Source organism: Dromiciops gliroides, chromosome 2 (assembly GCF_019393635.1).
Source record: "Dromiciops gliroides isolate mDroGli1 chromosome 2, mDroGli1.pri, whole genome shotgun sequence".
NCBI classification, from domain to species: Eukaryota; Metazoa; Chordata; class Mammalia; order Microbiotheria; family Microbiotheriidae; genus Dromiciops; species Dromiciops gliroides.
Window position 1 is genome coordinate 361,269,400 of NC_057862.1, and position 16,183 is coordinate 361,285,582.

Sequence of the window (16,183 nt, forward strand, 5' to 3'; positions counted from 1 at the left end):
TCAAGTTGTAAAAGAGAAAGAAATAAAAACCTCCAGAAGGAAAAATTTCCTTTCTGAGGCTCCAAGCAGAATAAAACACACCCTAAGTTCTTGACTATTATCTTTAGGTTCCATGCTTTAAATAAAGTTTATCCCCCCGAATCCCTTCCAGAAACTTACTTCTTGCTACGCTCTTCATGGCCGTTAGCACTGCTCAACTTGTTCTCATCCTAAGCAGGGTTGATAGAAGAACATCATGAGGACGAAGTGGAAACATTTCAAGTTGTCAAAGGGTAAAGGGAACAGGAATAAAAAAATACAAAACAATTTAAAAACTAATTACTTATTTATAGTTTAATTTGGAAAGCTATAAAAAAAATTTAGATGGGTATGTTTAACCACTTTGCTGTTTACATTTTAGGCATACAATAAAATGCAAGAATTATGCTGTCCATATAAAAAAATTTAAGCTTTAGGTATCTTTTACATAGTTTAGATAATAAGTTATCCTATGGATTTATAGCGCTGAAGTGGTTAAATGTAATTTCTATAAAACATAAAGACTCATGTTTAAAGTTTTATTCCATGTACTATGTCCCTTTCATCAGTACCACGGCTATATTTCTGCCTAAGCCCCAAGTGGCCATGCTAGCAGCCAGCCACTATCGATTTCCTGTGACCGATGCCATTCCTGAGATCTTCGCCCATTTTCGTTGGAGGGTTGGGACTGTAAGAGCTTGATGCCACCTCTGTCACACATCTCGCCCTGAAGCAAACAGGGATTCACACTGCTTTAGTAATGTTGACTCCCAAGAACCCAAGAAAGTCATTAATAATCCACCAGTCCAGCCTAAACATTCCCTATTTCCATACCTGTTTTACATGGAAAAATATCCATGTCAAACTACCGGTAGCACAAAAATCTTAACATTACACATTAAGAAAGTAGCTCTTTCAAGATTCTATGTTATTACTTAAAACTAAGTATACAGTGTTTATAGCTAATTAAGTACTCATCCACAATTGGTACCACATGGCCGAGCTACACACTCCAAAACAAACAGCGGTTTTATTTCTAAAAATCACACTAGTTTTATTTTAATTTCATTTACACCAGTTGTACTAAGAGTATTAACTGCTAACTTATAAAGTCTACAGTTTGTGAAACCAGTGATAATGCATGCATATAGTTAACACTTTCACCACCATCTGGTGAAAGAATGAAGACAGTATAGTTTTGCTGCCATAAAGAAATGGGTCAAAATCTAACTACTCTACAATCATCCAAAACAGTTTTTAAAAAGAAAAAAAAAAGATTTTGTGTGAAATATCATAGCAGGCCCTAATTAAAATTATTACAAAAGCGAGGACAGTACAAGTTTTAAATAACTGCACTGTGATACTGCCTCTTTAATTTGCTAAGAAATTTCTATTCAGGGATCCAAGAATTTATCATGTGCTTTTAACTTAGTAGCTGATTGTAACCTGACCTGTTTTAAAGATTTTACTATCACCAGTCATCTACACCAAAAAAATTAGATAAAAAGACAAATCTCACTCATTTGAGTTGAGAAAACTTTCCTCATTAAAAGATTTACTTGCCACAGACTGGTAATAAGATTATTCTTGGACCCCTGCTATTTTCCCAAACCACTGCATTCACCTTCTTGCTATACCAAACTGGAGCTGGTAATTCTTAGTCGAGTCATTTTACCTAGGGGACCACGGTACAGCGATAAGTCACTCAATTACTACCTTATGATTGACAGTTCACACTGGAATCAAAGGTGAATTCATGGGAGTAGAGGTGAGATATCGTTAGGCAAGTCTACAAAGAGAGATAGATGGGCATTTATTCATCACGCTGAAGTGAAACTACTGCACAATATTATTACATCAATAGCATATATTTACTTTGTAAGTTACATGTAATGCATCTCTGATAAGATAAATCATGAGGGCTCCGGGGATGTTAGTTTACATTTCAGCAGTAGTTTCATGAATAATGCTAAATTAAGGAATATATAAAACCTCACCGACATATTTTTCTCACCTTCTTATAAGGAGCTTCAAGCATAGCTTCTATATCAATATCGTCTGCCATTGTTTCAGAACACCTATAAAAAAAGCAAGGGCGATTTCATTAAGCCTGCATTTCACTTGATTGAGTTCGTTTCGTTATTAAACTCTGGAAACAGTTCTTTCCCAACATCAGAAGTATCCTCAAGTTGTTCAGTAACCTAGTTACTTAATAACGCACTTTAAATGCCGGGCAACTGGGATGCCTCGGTCAAGCAAACTGCCTGGGACAGGAACTCAGAGAGGACCGACTGCCTCGCATGTCATAGATGCTTGGGGTGGGGGTGGGGTGGGTGGCCTACCTCACACTAGCCGGCCTACCTCACACGGACCACAGTAGAAGGAAGAACCGTGGGCACCCACAAGTGGTTCACCAGCTTTAAGTGGGGCACCCGAGGCTAGACCTTGCAGTCTGCCATATTAGGGGCTGAGGAAGACTCCCATACTAAGGGCAGGGGGCTCTGCCAGGGCCGCCGCTCGCCCCGCGCCATGTTGAGAGGTCACGGCCACCCCAGGCGCCCAAGCACTAGGCCTAGGGTTCCCGGTGACTTGTCGACATCCGCGCCGGGGCTTCCCTGCCTCAAGGCTATCATACAGGCCCCGAAACTCCGCACCAACCTCCCGAAGGCGACAGATGGTCCCACAACTTCCTTTCCGACCCCTAGGCCTTTCCTCCAGCTCGGCTCGCCCCTTCGGAGCCACCCCTTCCCCCCCCCATTCCCCTTCGTGGCCACCCCGGCGGCTCGGCGGGGCCGGAGGGAATCCGAGTCTCCTCGGCCACCGGGCGGGGCCGAGGCCGTGCACAGAGATGAAAACGGAAACGAAACGGAGAGTTAAGAGAGCTATCGCCAAGACCTCTTACCTGTGCGGGCTCTCGAGCAAGTGTGGTGCTCGTGTCTCGGGGAGGCGCTGCCGCTGTGGCTGCCGCCGGCACTACTGTTAAGCCGCTGCGGCCTGAGTCCAGGCCGCGGTCCGTCCCGCCCGCCCAGCCCGAGTTTCGGGCGCTGAGGGCGGCAGGGCCGGAGCGGATCTAAAAGAGAATAATGGGATTAGAAGAGCCCGCGCGGGTGAAGCAGGGCGGCGGCTGCGGCAAATCGGTAGCCAACCGTGCGACAGTGACTGCAACTCCCTGAAATGGCGGCCGCGGCTTTCCCAGTCACACACACTCACGAACACACATATACACACACGCAAACACACACACACAGACGGGGCCACACAGCGCCCCCAGCACGGGCTCTCGCGAGAAACTTCTCCGGCCACAGCGCTGACCCACTGAAATATCGCGAGAATCTACGGCGGCTAAGGAGCTGCTGCACAATCTCGCGCAAGAGTTGCGCCAGAGACGTGCCCACCCTCCCCCTTCTCCCACCCCTCCCCCTAGAAAGACGGCCTCTAAATCTTCCCTCCCACACACCCCAATCCCAGGAAGGGTGAAAATCTCGCGAGAACGGAAAGGCGCGACTAGTAGAAAGTCTGTTGGCTAGGCTGCAGTCAGTCTATTTTTGAGACCCCCGCGGCGATCGGTGTTTTACTGCCACTGGGCTCCTCCCAGCTTTTTTGGGGAGGAGTGAGGAGTCGAGGGTGGTGTTGGGGGAGTTCTTTCCTCGCCCCATCCCTAGCTCTCCAGAACTATATGGCTAGAGCTCCGTGTGGTCATAAGCTAAAATGACCATTTTAGCCAGTGAAATCCCCGGGGGTGAAAAGCCAGGCAGGAAGACTACTGGCAAAGAGTAACTGACGGGCGGGTGGGAAAGGACACGCGAGAACTGGGGCAGGGGGAAGGGGGCGCGCGAGAGCCGAGAGTGGCACGAGCAGCCTCTCCTTTGCTTAGCTTTGTCACTAGTTTGTGGCACCTGGCATCACTCCAAATTGAGTCCCTGGGGCTGGCGAAGACTGTGGTTGCTATTGTTCCTTTCGAGGGGCCCCCTAGGGCTGGGCGGCGGCGCGCTGTACTGCTACGATCTTTGTGAAGTTAGGGCAGGAAGATCCCCTAAGCTCTTTAAACATTACTCAAGAAGAAGAAAGGCCTTGGCGGATTGTATTACACCTGTGGCCCACCTTCCCCACCCGCCCTCTAAATCGAGATTTTTCAATGGCCTTAAGTTAAATTCTGAGTCTCTAAGCGAAATTTTAAAAAAGAACTCTTTATATTTTAGGTGCAAAGTAAATTTGGCTTCCCTCTTCAAAATAGAAAACCTCCCAATGGGTAGGGTTTAACTGCAGTTAATATTTTGTGTAAATACAATGTTGGGGGAGTCTGGTGACTTTTTGTAAAGAAAATGTGTTTTGTACTCATTTTTGTTGTAACTCCCTTCCCCCATTCCTTTTCCTAAGGAATTTAGGTCCTTATTGGCAATCTGTTGCTCAGCTTTCTGAAGCAAAAGAGTGTAAAAGAAAAAAATATATTTTTCTAATTAAATATTTCAAATTGGATGATGGGAAGACAGCTCAAACATTTCTTTTTAAATTTATTTTAGTTTTCAACATTTGTTTAGATAAGATTTCCAATTTCCAATTTTTCTCCCTCCCCCCAACGTTTCTAAGACAAAACAATTTCCCACCTAAACTCAAATCTTTTTTCCAAATTTACCTATTTTTATTCAAGGCACCACTTATCCTTACAGTGTCCCATAATGTCAACATTATCCTAATTCCTCATTCTTCATTTACAGTATCTAATTATTGTCAAATCTTGTATCTTCTACCTCTGAAACATCTCTAATTCTGCTCCCTTCCTAACATAGCCATCACCAGTTCAGGCCCTCATTAATTACTTCTGTCTGACTATTGCAATGGCCTATTCCTAAGTATTGCCTCAGGCCTCTCAACCCAATCCACACAGTTTGCCAAAATGATTTTCCTGGAGCACAGATCTAGTGTGCACATCACTTGACCATGTAAACTGACCTACTCAAACTCCTGTGGTTCTTTTAACCTCTATGATTAATTATCTCTATGATCAATATAAACTCTGGGTTTTAAATACTGAATTTCTATTAAAAAAATTGATCTCCCTGTTCCTCACATTCATGACATTCCTGGTTCTTGGCTGTGGCTGTCCTCAAATCTATAATGAATTCCCTTCTCACCTTCATAAAATCCTGTCCTTCCCTGTAGAATCAACTCAAGCACTACAAAGCCTTTTCAATCAATCGACAAACATTAAGTGCTAACTATGGGCTAGGTACTGTGCTAAGCACTGGAGAATCTAAGTAAGGCAAAAAAAAAACCCCAGTCCCAGCCCTTCGTTTTACACAAATTGGTGAGAGATGATGACATATAAGTAGGTACATGATACATACTTCATAGAGGATAAGAGGGGAGGCTGACATTGGGGACAGGGGAATGAGACATATGTGTCAGGAAGGCCTGCAGAAGGTGATGTTGGAGCTGAATTTTGTTTAACAGTATTTAATTTTTTTCCCAATTACATGTAAAGATAGTTTTCAACATTAATTTTTTTTTTTTAGTGAGGCAATTGGGGTTAAGTGACTTGCCCAGGGTCACACAGCTAGTAAGTGTTAAATGTCTGAGGCTGGGTTTGAACTCAGGTACTCCTGACTCCAGGACCGGTGCTCTATCCACTGCGCCACCTAGCTGCCCAACATTAATTTTTGTAAGATTTTGAGTTCCACATTTTTCTCCCTCCTTTCCCTCTCTCCTCCCCAAGGCAGCAAACAATCTGATATGGGTTATATATGTACAATCATATTAAACATTTCCACATTAGTCAAGTTGTGAAAGAATCAGAACAAAAGGGAAAAACCACAAAAAGAAAAAGACAAAAAAGTGAAAATAGTATGTTTTGATCTGCATTTAGACTCCATAGTTCTTTTTCTGAACATGGAGAGCTTTTTCCAACATGAGTCTTTGGAATTGTCTTGGATCATTGTACTGCTAAGAGCTAAGTCTATCATAGTTGATCATCACAATATTGTTGTTACAATGTATGAGGTTCTCCTAGTTCTACTCACCACTCAGCATCAATTCATGTAAATCTTTTTTTTCAGGGCAATGAGGGTTAAGTGACTTGCCCAGGGTCACACAGCTGGTAAGCGTCAAGTATCTGAGTTCAAATTTGAACTCAGGTCCTCCTGAATCCAGGGCCGGTGCTTTATCCACTGCGCCACCTAGCTGCCCAGTTCATGTAAAGTCTTCCAAGTTTTTCTGAAATTCATCTGTTGAGCTGAATTTTGAAAGAATCCAGCATATCAAGAGGCAGAGATGAGGAAGGAGATCATTCCAGAAATGGAGAGTCAACCAGTCCAAGGCTAGAGATGAAATATTTGAAGAATAGCAAGTTGGTCAAATTCTCCCATCTACTAGTGCCAGTGTCTCCCCCCACCCCATTGCCTTGCGTTGTATTTATTTTGCATTTATTCTGTATATATCCTGCATCTGTAATATATATGTATACACACATACATGTTTTTCCCCATATAGTCCTATGGATGTTGGTATTGTTTTTTTTGTATTTCCCATTGCTTATCACAGTTCTGCCACATAATAGATATTTAATTAGTGCTATTTGATTGACTGCCAACTTTCTCTTTTTTTTCTTCTCAAAATAGATGCATAAATACAATCTAAGCAAGGGCATCTGTTAACCCCATTTATTTTATATATAATAAAGGGTAAAGTTCCTTGCCCAAGGTCATACAGTTGGTAGTAAGTAGTAGAACTTAGTTTTGAATCCATTTTCTCTGACTCCAAATCCTTTGCTCTTTTAGCTATAAACCTTTTCTGAAATTGTTAAGAACCAAGTGGCTGGGGCGGCTAGGTGGTGCAGTGGATAAAGCACCGTCCCTGGATTCAGGAGTACCTGAGTTCAGACCCGACCTCAGACACTTGACACTAGCTGTGTGACCCTGGGCAAGTCACTTAACCCCCATTGCCCTGAAAAAAAAAAAAAAAGAACCAAGTGGCTCAGAATTGAGCTTTATGGTATTGGGTTAATGCTGTTACATGGGGGAGGAAAGAAGCTTTCTGATTAAACCAGACTTAATTTATAGTACCCATAAATCTCTTCTCACTGTACCTAGAAGACCTTGGTAACTTGGCTTACTATGGAGAAATACTAAATTGATGAATGTGTCCTAAACAAAAATTTTTAAAAAGTCCAAAATCTTATGATGCTTCTTACTTAGTCCTTTGATCCTAAGTTGCAAAGGAAAAACATACATTTAAACTTTCACTTTGTAAATCATTACCCTTCTGATTGCCTGGTGTCGGTGTCTCCAGTCTGTACTCTCTTAGAGAAGTATTTAATCATGCAGTTGAGAGGCTTTGGGGATAAGGGGGAGAATGTGAAGGTATTATGTTTTCTAGCCAACATGCTGGGTTCCTTAAAATGTAAGCAAGGGAACATGTTAGAAACCTAGACATGGGAGATTTTATAGAGTAAACTAGGTGAAGCACACAGAGTCAAAGAAAATATGACCTTTCAGGAGAAGATGTTAAGATCTGACTTGTTGCATTTGATCCCAGAGCTTGTAGAGCCTTTGGCCACCAGGTACCAGGTTAATTAAAATAGGACCCTTCCTATTTCCTCACCCTGGAGGCAGCTAGAATCCATCACCCTGTTTCATCTTCTCCAGCAGTGTCCTTGGCTCTCTGTGGATCCCCTTTCCAAAATACACACACACACTTAATTGACCAAATTTCTTAATGCTTGTCCTAGGTACTAAAATTGCTAGCTAACATCTTTGAAGGAACAATAGGAACTAGTATAGGAGAAAGTGGTAGGGAAAAAAGACATTTTAATCCTGATTTGATGGTGATAAAATGGCTCATCTTATATGCAAACCATAATAAAAAGAAACCTGACAACTGATGTAGGAATTATTGCCATCACATAACACATAATAAAAATTAGTTTTTAATTAACCTTAATAAGATCTTACACATGAAACTTAAGATGGCACTAATAATAACTAATGTTTCTATAATATTTGTAAACATCTTATTTGATCCTTATAGCCATAAGAGAAAAAGTATCATTTCCATTTTGCACATGAGGAAACTAAGGCCTAGACTCGTTAAGAAATTGTTGATTGTTATTATGGCTAGTAAGTGTCTAAGGTCAGAATTGGAATCCAGGTTTTCTTTACTTTAGATTCTTTCTCTATCCATTATACCACCAAACTGCCTAATTACTAAGTGTAGGAAGTGGGATTGGGATCCAAGGCTCTCCCAACTCCTATGTCCATTTTTTTTTTCTTTTCACAGTACCATATATGAAATGCTATAAAGCATTTCAAAGAAGAGTCCTCTCAGGGCTTCTATACAATAAGTATGAAATTCTCTGATTGTGTTTAAGGTTGGTGACATTACAGAATGAGAGTTCTTTAACACAGCTCTGTTAAATAGGATGTGTACGAGATCAATATCAATGGGATATTTAAGTACCTAACAGAATATCCAGTGTAAGCAAGTAAGGGGAAAATATTCTCAGGATGCTGCTCACACTGGAGCCCATAGAAGCAAACTGGTAACTTTGAGGAAGCAAAAGCAAACTACAAAGTAACTTGACTTACCTTCTCACCTCTCAAGGCAGCCATTACACTTTTATGTAGCTCTGATAGTTCAGGAGATTTTTTCTTACATGAAGCCCATTTAGAGGAAAATTTAGGTCTAATATAGGAAAGAAATTCCTAATAATTAACCAGAACTATCTATGGATGGGGTGCTGGGAGGAGTGATTGGTTCATGCATTGTCTTTAAGCAAAGACTGCATGACCACTTGTTGGGTATGACATGGAGGGAATAATTTTTCAGTTTGGATTGGATAGTTTCTGGGGTCCTAACTCTGAAATTCTGTGACTGACTCAGAAAGATACCTATTTCTAAAATGATGATTGATAAAGAGTGAAGAAAGCAGAATTAGGAAAACAACGTATAGCACTACAACAATGTAAACAGGAAGAACAAAAGTAAATACAAAAGTGAACACTATAATGACCAAGCTTGTCTCCAAAGAGGAAATGAAAAAATGTACTTCTCTTCTTTGCAGAGGTGGAAGACTATGGGTGTGGAACACTGTGTATACTGTCAAACTTAGTTTTGCTGAAATGCTCCCTGCCCTCCTTTTCCCCCCTAATTTTTGTTTCAAGGGATGGCTATCTGGCTAGGCTTTATGGCAGGGATGTATTAAAAATGAAGGTGATACAAAAAACAAGAGATATTAATTTTTCAAAAAGATGCATCTTATAGGATAAATAACATTTAAGGACTTGAAGGAACCTTAGAGAACATGTAGTTCAATTCTTTTATTTTATTAGGAACCCAAAGTTCAGAGACTTAAATGACTTATTCAAGAGCTTATGAACTAAGTAATCAGATTCTACTTAAATATCTGAATAAAATATCAAACTTCAAATATAACATTTTACTGTGCAGTAGTCATAAGAACATTATAAAATTAGGTTCACTGGGCTAAATACCTCTATGAAATTTTTATTTAATTTTGTATTTGTAATTTAATTTTCTATATTCATGTTACTTCCCCCAAAAGTCTGTTTGTATCTCTAGCCTTTAGTATACAATTCCTGAAATATGCAGTGCTAGTATAAATGCTTGTTAAACTGAATTGGAAACAAAAGATAAAATTATCTAATCTCTATTCAAGAAACAGACCTGGGCTTTAGTTCCAGTTTTGACATTTACTAGCTGGGTGGACATATAGCCTCAGTTCCTTATCTATAGAGTGGGGATGATGATACTCAAATTGTTACTTCACAGGGGGTGTGAGCAAAGTTTTGCTTTGTAAAATGTAAGGACTGTGGCCGTTTTAAATTATCGTTTTTGTGCACTATTGGTTCTTTGTGTCTAAGAAATGGGCTGTGAGAACCTGTCAGGAAGACTAATGACACATCCTAGCCTCTTTGTTGCCTTTGAGTGACATCTCAATCATTGACCGAGTGACACAATCAAGGAAGAGCAAACTGAGAACTTGGCAATATCTTAACACTCTACCCCCAGCTATCTTCAGTTACACTTTCAGATACAAATTGGATCTTGTACATCAGGATGGTCCTAGACCCTCATTTTACACCAGGAAGCAGTTACTTGGATTAGAAAATGTGCTGGACTTGGAGTGAGGAAGTAACTACTTAAAGTCTCACACTTACTAGCTGGTTAATCGTAGGCAATCATAAACAACCTCTCTGGGGTTTCTCATTTGTGATAGTAAAGCCAGTTATGCTTTCCTAGCAGGGTTGTTATGAGGTTCAAAGGAAACAATGTATGTCAATAGCATTTTGCAAAGATTAAAGCATGTAGATTGTAGTCCAATTATCTGAAGATTTTGTTGCGAGGGTGGAACGAGATATTAGTGCCCACACATTTTAGAGCTGGAAGAGCTGAGACTTAGTTGATCCAAACTGGGATAATAATAATTTCATTCATTCACGACAGTGATTTGAGGAAAGTACATTTTTATAAAGTGTTATTGCATAAATGAGGATTTTAGGTTCATTTGGATTTCAGAGAGTCTTTCTCTTCCGGTTCCAGTTGTTCGAATTGTGTGGTCTCTGATTTCATGAGGCTTTTGCTAAACAAACTCCAGAGCGCTATTTCATTGCCAATTATTTGTTGTTGTTTTAGGACTTGACTTTTTTTTTTTTGGTGGGGGGGGGCATCCACTTGCAAATCTGTGGCGTCGAATGGGATTTCGAAGTGAGCAGAGAATGAGGGTCTGGAGACCGTGCCGTCTCCATGGCAACTCCGGGAGTTGCCGATGCAGGTTTGGGGAAGGTGAGGGACCTAGAGGAGGAAAGTGAGATGGGGGGGGCGGGAAAAAGGGCCTGGGGGCGGGGCTCTTCCCTGGGATCGGACGCGTGGGCCGAAGGAGCTGCGTCACTCGGTGGTGGCGGTGCATCTGTGGGGGGGAGGGAAGGGAGGAGCGGAGAAAGCCTGGGGGGGGGGGGGTGTAAAGCTGGGCGCGCCCCTAGCAGATCACGTGGTGCGAAGCACGCAGTCGCCTTCTGTCCGTTGGTCCTGGAGCGGCGTAGCCGGAGCGGGGCCGTGAGGTGAGCTCGCGGTGAGGTTGGGAGGCCAGAGCAGCCAGCTGGGTGGGGGCGGAAGGCGGGGGGCGGGGGGCGGGGGGGAATGATCCCTGGAACTCTGGTCCCGAGGCTACCGTGGCTTCCCTCTCCGCCCGATTCCGCTGCCTACCCGCCACCCCCGAGGCCAGAGGACTTCTGCCGAGAGCGTGGCGGGCGTGAGAGGCGGCGCCCCAATCTCCGGGGCGCCGGGGGGGACTGACGGCGGGATCGGCCAATCGGCGCCGCCCCGATGGGGGCTGGTACGCGGCGCCGCGGGGAGCGGAGCGGGCCGCGCGGGGAGGGGGACGACGGGCTGAGCGGGGCGGCTTCACTCCCGCATCTGTTGTCTGCAGCCTCGACTCTGGAAGATTCCCCCCTTTGCTCCACTCCGCCCCTTGGCGGGCAGTGAGCCCCTTTTTTGCTCCGTGAGGGAATGCACCCCTTTACTTCTCTTCCCCTTGGGGTGCACTCCCTTGTCTTTTGGGAGGAATGTGGCCCCCCCTCTTTGCTAAGCCCTTTTCCTGGCTGAGAAGTGCTCCCCCTTTTCCTTGTTGGAGTGTGAACCTCCCTCCCCCCCCAGCCATTTCTCATAGAGGAAGTGCTTCCCCCTCTTTTCTGAGCTCTTTTCCGCACGGCGAAGTGCGCCTCCCTTTTTGCGTACCCCTTTTTCCCCGTAGAAGTGTTCCCTCTTTGCTTAGCTTTTACCCATGGGTTAAAAACGTACCCCCTTCCTTTTCTCAGCTCTTCCCCACGAGGGGAAGTGTGCTTTTCCCCCTTCCCCTTTGGAAGTACGCTCCCCCCCTCCCTCCGCCATGTGATGGACTTTTCTCTTTGAGGGAGCACACCCCCCCATTCCTTGACCCACGCTCTAAATGATTGTGGGGAAATGCAAAGAGTCTCCCTCCCCCCATGATTCCCAAAGCTTTTTGTAGGTACCCAAGGGCCTTTTTCTGCGTTCTACGCCCTTGTGCTCTGCTTCGCTTAGGCAGCTCCGATTGGCCTCAGCTTTGCTGAGCACGGTATTGCCTCCCCCACCGCTGCAGCTCCAGACCAGGGCCACCCACAGGATTTGGTAACCTGCCACTATACTTGCCTGAGGCGATCTGGAGTCAAGGACAAGCTGTTCTCCCAGTCCCAGATTCATTCAGAATTAAGCGATTGGAGTTTGGAAATAACCGCTCGAGGTTCTTTCTCTCCGTCCACTCTTTCTTCTCCCAAATCACCTATGCAGGAAATCAGCCCTGCTTCCTACACGTGAAATCTTTTTGACCTGGGAATTCTTTTTGAATCACCGGTGGTAAGAAATTTAAGATTCTCCAACCCAACTTTTGCATATCAGGCTCTTCTCCACGTGTCTTCTGACCAGGAAGAAATCCCACAAGGGCCATTTGGCGGCTGTTTTTCCAGTTTCACCCAGGACAACTTTGGAATAACATTTCATATTCTACATCAGAGTAATATTAAGTATTGACTATAAAGGGATTTCTTTGCCCTTTGCTGGCCACTTTGCCTGCATCTCCCTTTCCCCATTAAGATACGACTTCTTCGGGGGATGGTCAAAACTTGCTGTATTTTGAATATTCCTCAAACTTTCTTAGTCTGAAATCTTCCATCCCTTTCCCTGCTTTCTCCCTCATCCCCAACTGCTTATGGATAGTGACATTCTAGGGAATAGGAAGTAACTTCTGGCCTAACTCCCTGTTGGGAGGTGTTTGTGTGTACAGAAAGAAAGGGAGATGTCTTACTGCTGGGTGAAACTAGGCAGAATAGCATTTTCATTTGGAGGAGAATTCATGATAAACTCAGTATAAAAAACTTTAAATTAACCAGTATTTTCAGAATTAATGTTCTGAAATGGCATGTTAATAATGTAACAGTAAATTGGAATAAATTGGAATTTTAAATCAGATCATTAGGGAAGAATGGTGTTAGATTTTTGTTATTTCATAGCTGTGACTGATAAGGTATTATGTATGAAAAGTGCCTCTGGACTCTTGTTTTTGTTTTTGTTTTTGTGGGACAATGAGGGTTAAGTGACTTGCCTAGGGTCACACAGCTAGTAAGTGTCAAGTGTCTGAGGGCACATTTGAACTCAGGTCCTCCTGAATCCAGGGCCGGTGCTTTATCCACTGCACCACCTATCTGCCCCATAGACTCTCTCTTTAACTGACTTAAATCTATATGTTGGGCCATTCTGTATTTCCTTTCTACCTACTATGGGATGCTCTAGTCTTAAGGCACTTTACAATCAAAGGCCAATTATTTTTTGGGGGTAGATAATAGGTGGTAGAGGTAAAGTACAATAGGAGTTAGTCATTGTCTTTTCTTCTCTCATTTATCCATTTTTACTTTGTTTTAAAAAATCAGTCAGAAGTTTTTTAGTAGTTTGCCATGAATGCTGTCAAAATTTTTAAGCACCTAAATATTTCCTTTTGAGTAATGAAGACAATTCCAACACAAATAAGTGACACTGTGTAGCTTAATATATTTTATTATGTTAATTAAATGTTAATAAAAATTATTCTTTGTCATACGTTACAAAAAATTTGTGTATTTTTATTTCTCTAACAGTGGATTTTGTGGAGGCTAACATTTGGGAATAATGAGCTATAGGGGACTGTATTTGATTTCTCAGCAGTCTTCTATGGCTCATAAGACCATCACCCTTCCATGTTTGACAAATGCACAGGGAGCATTTCCCAGGAGGGGTTTTCTGAATTTGTGATTGGCACAGAAATGAAGCCAATTGAAAAGAAAGGTAACTGGCAAGCTTTATATTGAAGGCCATTTGATTTATGAACTTTTTAAAGCTAAAAGGAAAGTGCCATTTCTTAAGAGGCCTATGGCCTATACCTCTACCTCTTAGAGGTACCCTTCCCTGTTCATGAGAACATAGAGTTCACATGAGAAAGAAAAAAGTCAGAAGCTGAAAGGGACTTTAGAAATGATCTAGTCTAACCCCCTTAATTTTATTGGTGAGGAAACTGACCCAGAAAGGGAAAAGGACAGTGTGGCAAGTTGTCTAAAAATCTTTTTTTTTTCCCACTGGAGAAGTCTCTTAGTTCTTCTTTTCCTACTTTCTATTACTTCCCACTATTGTTATGACCCTCTGACAAGACAGTCTTATTTTTTGGCCTAATCACTGTAAGACTGAATGTCTGGAGCAGCCGTTCTGTTCTTTGGACCATCAGTCTTACATGAGGTTGAGGTTAAAATTGTAGGAATTATGGGAATTACCATCCCAGAGGATTCGGTTTAGTCTTTCTCCAACCAGTTAATGTGATTTTACCCACTTCAGTCAGTTTACCACTCTTTGTTACTTCCATCTCTTTTCTGGTCAGTCTTTTTTGTATCTGTCCACATCCAGCATACTTTTTCCTTTCTCCATGTTCACTGTTGTCTGTGCCAGAGCCCTGTAGTGTCCTACCCCCTCCTTGATCAATTCATGTATTTTATTAAATTTTAAATTGCTTAACATTTTCCATGAAAACTTTTTTCAGACACTTTCCCCCACTACTTATATTCGCTCCATATTGCTTTAAGAGTTACATATAGTATATACAGTGTCCCAAATATCTTAGTGGAGTTTTAAGCTTGTAATGCTGTTAAAGCTTAAAACTGCATTCAGGTTTTTGGGAACCACTGTATAACAGGATTACCTACCCTCATTTGGACATGGAACACATAAAAGTATACTGATGAAATTTGAAATATATTGCTAGAAAACATAAATGCTGACTGAGAGCCCTGGAGAACTAGAATACTCCTGAGGTAGAAGGAAGTTGGTCAAATTTTACAACAAAATACAGGAATATTAAGATTATTTTAATGCCACAAATGTTTGCAGCAATTAAAAAATTCTGGTCCTGAACAATTTACTATTTAGTATTTTAGAGGAGGGAGTATGACATTTTTTCCCTTGGAACATCAGGGTTTTCTACATGATTTTAGGTAGTCTGATGTTAGATTTTCATACCTTTTTGAATATTTGAATATATTTTCATACCTTTTTAAATATCTGAATCCTCCTTCCCTTCCACTTAAGTTTTCTGCTTATGTTGGAGAAGCTTCCCTTAGGAAAACCTATTTTGTTCTTGCCAAGGCAGATGACTTAAAAATTGCATCTATAGAGTTTTCTTTTCTCTGGCTGTGGGGGGAAGAGAAAGGGTGTGCAGATTGCCACAGTGACCTTCCACACCTCTGTGGAGAACTGGAGCATAGGACAAGTTGATGGTTTTTCTTTCCTCTGAATTAAATAGGCTTTAGTCCTTTTTCTGAAAATTAAAAAAAAAAGAAAATCCTAAATGTGAACACCACTTTTAGAAAAACAATTAACTTGCTTTGCAAACAACCTTCCTGTCTTTTTGGCTAGAATCATCCATCTAGCCACAGAGCCTGCAAAAATCCTGGCAAAAGGAGGAACTTCAGGGAACAGGCTGTGCTGGGCACACTGGGGGTGGATCCTTGAGAGGCCTTCAACTGCCTGGCTACTAACTCATAGAAATTTAGACTTGTCACTTTTAATTCTTGTTGGCTCAAATAACTGCATCTTGGGCAGGTTCAATTATGCCCTGTTTTTTTCTTTTCTTTTTTTTTTTACATGAATTATGGAAGTAATGAGCTTGTGAAACTTCATAAAATCTTAGGAGCCAGCTATGACTCATACTGAGTATAAACAGGGTGCTTGTGTGAAAGTAGGTGGAGACTGGAGGCCTGGAAGTGCTGAAAGATGCAGCTTTGCATGATGAATATAAAATGTCCCATTTGGAGTCAGGAATATCTGGGTTAGAATTTTGACCCTGACAATCTGTTATCTATTTATCTGTGGGCAAATCTTTTTTTTAATCTCCCTGATCCTCAGTTTCTTCATCCGTGAATGGGCTAACGTTTGCATTGCCTATCTCACAGAGTTGTGAGGATCCTGTGAGATACTGTATTTGAAGTACTTGGGAAACAGATTGCCATATACCTATCAGCTTTATTATTATTAAAGAAGAAGAGCAGAACCAAGAGAGAGAAGTATGGCTTTACTTTCAAGCTGAGCTTATATTATCAGAAACTCAATTGTGGGTCCTTCC

At 42.1% G+C, this 16,183-nt stretch overlaps 2 protein-coding genes across 9 annotated transcripts in view; one reads left to right on the forward strand and one right to left on the reverse strand.

Annotated features, from left to right (window-relative positions):
* The window catches only part of RBM39 (RNA binding motif protein 39), a 28,835-nt gene extending 25,544 nt beyond the window's left edge, over positions 1–3,291 (reverse strand). For 2 of the 5 annotated variants that reach the window (XM_043981696.1, XM_043981695.1), the window contains exons 1-3: positions 2,921–3,291; positions 2,033–2,096; positions 160–209 (exon numbers count right to left, since the gene is read on the reverse strand). In XM_043981696.1, coding sequence (XP_043837631.1) covers positions 160–209; positions 2,033–2,083 — 101 coding nt within the window. In that variant the 5' untranslated portion in view covers positions 2,084–2,096; positions 2,921–3,291. Of the gene's footprint in view, positions 1–155; positions 210–1,734; positions 1,808–2,032; positions 2,097–2,920 lie in introns of all 5 variants that reach the window. The other 3 variants (XM_043981698.1, XM_043981694.1, XM_043981697.1) reach the window with 3 other exon arrangements.
* Positions 3,292–10,968: 7,677 nt separating this feature from the next.
* The window catches only part of PHF20 (PHD finger protein 20), a 116,657-nt gene continuing 111,442 nt past the window's right edge, over positions 10,969–16,183 (forward strand). For 3 of the 4 annotated variants that reach the window (XM_043981493.1, XM_043981496.1, XM_043981495.1), the window contains exon 1: positions 10,969–11,090. The gene's annotated coding sequence lies outside the window, so the exon portion shown is untranslated. The remainder of the gene's footprint in view (positions 11,091–16,183) is intronic. The other variant, XM_043981494.1, reaches the window with a different exon arrangement.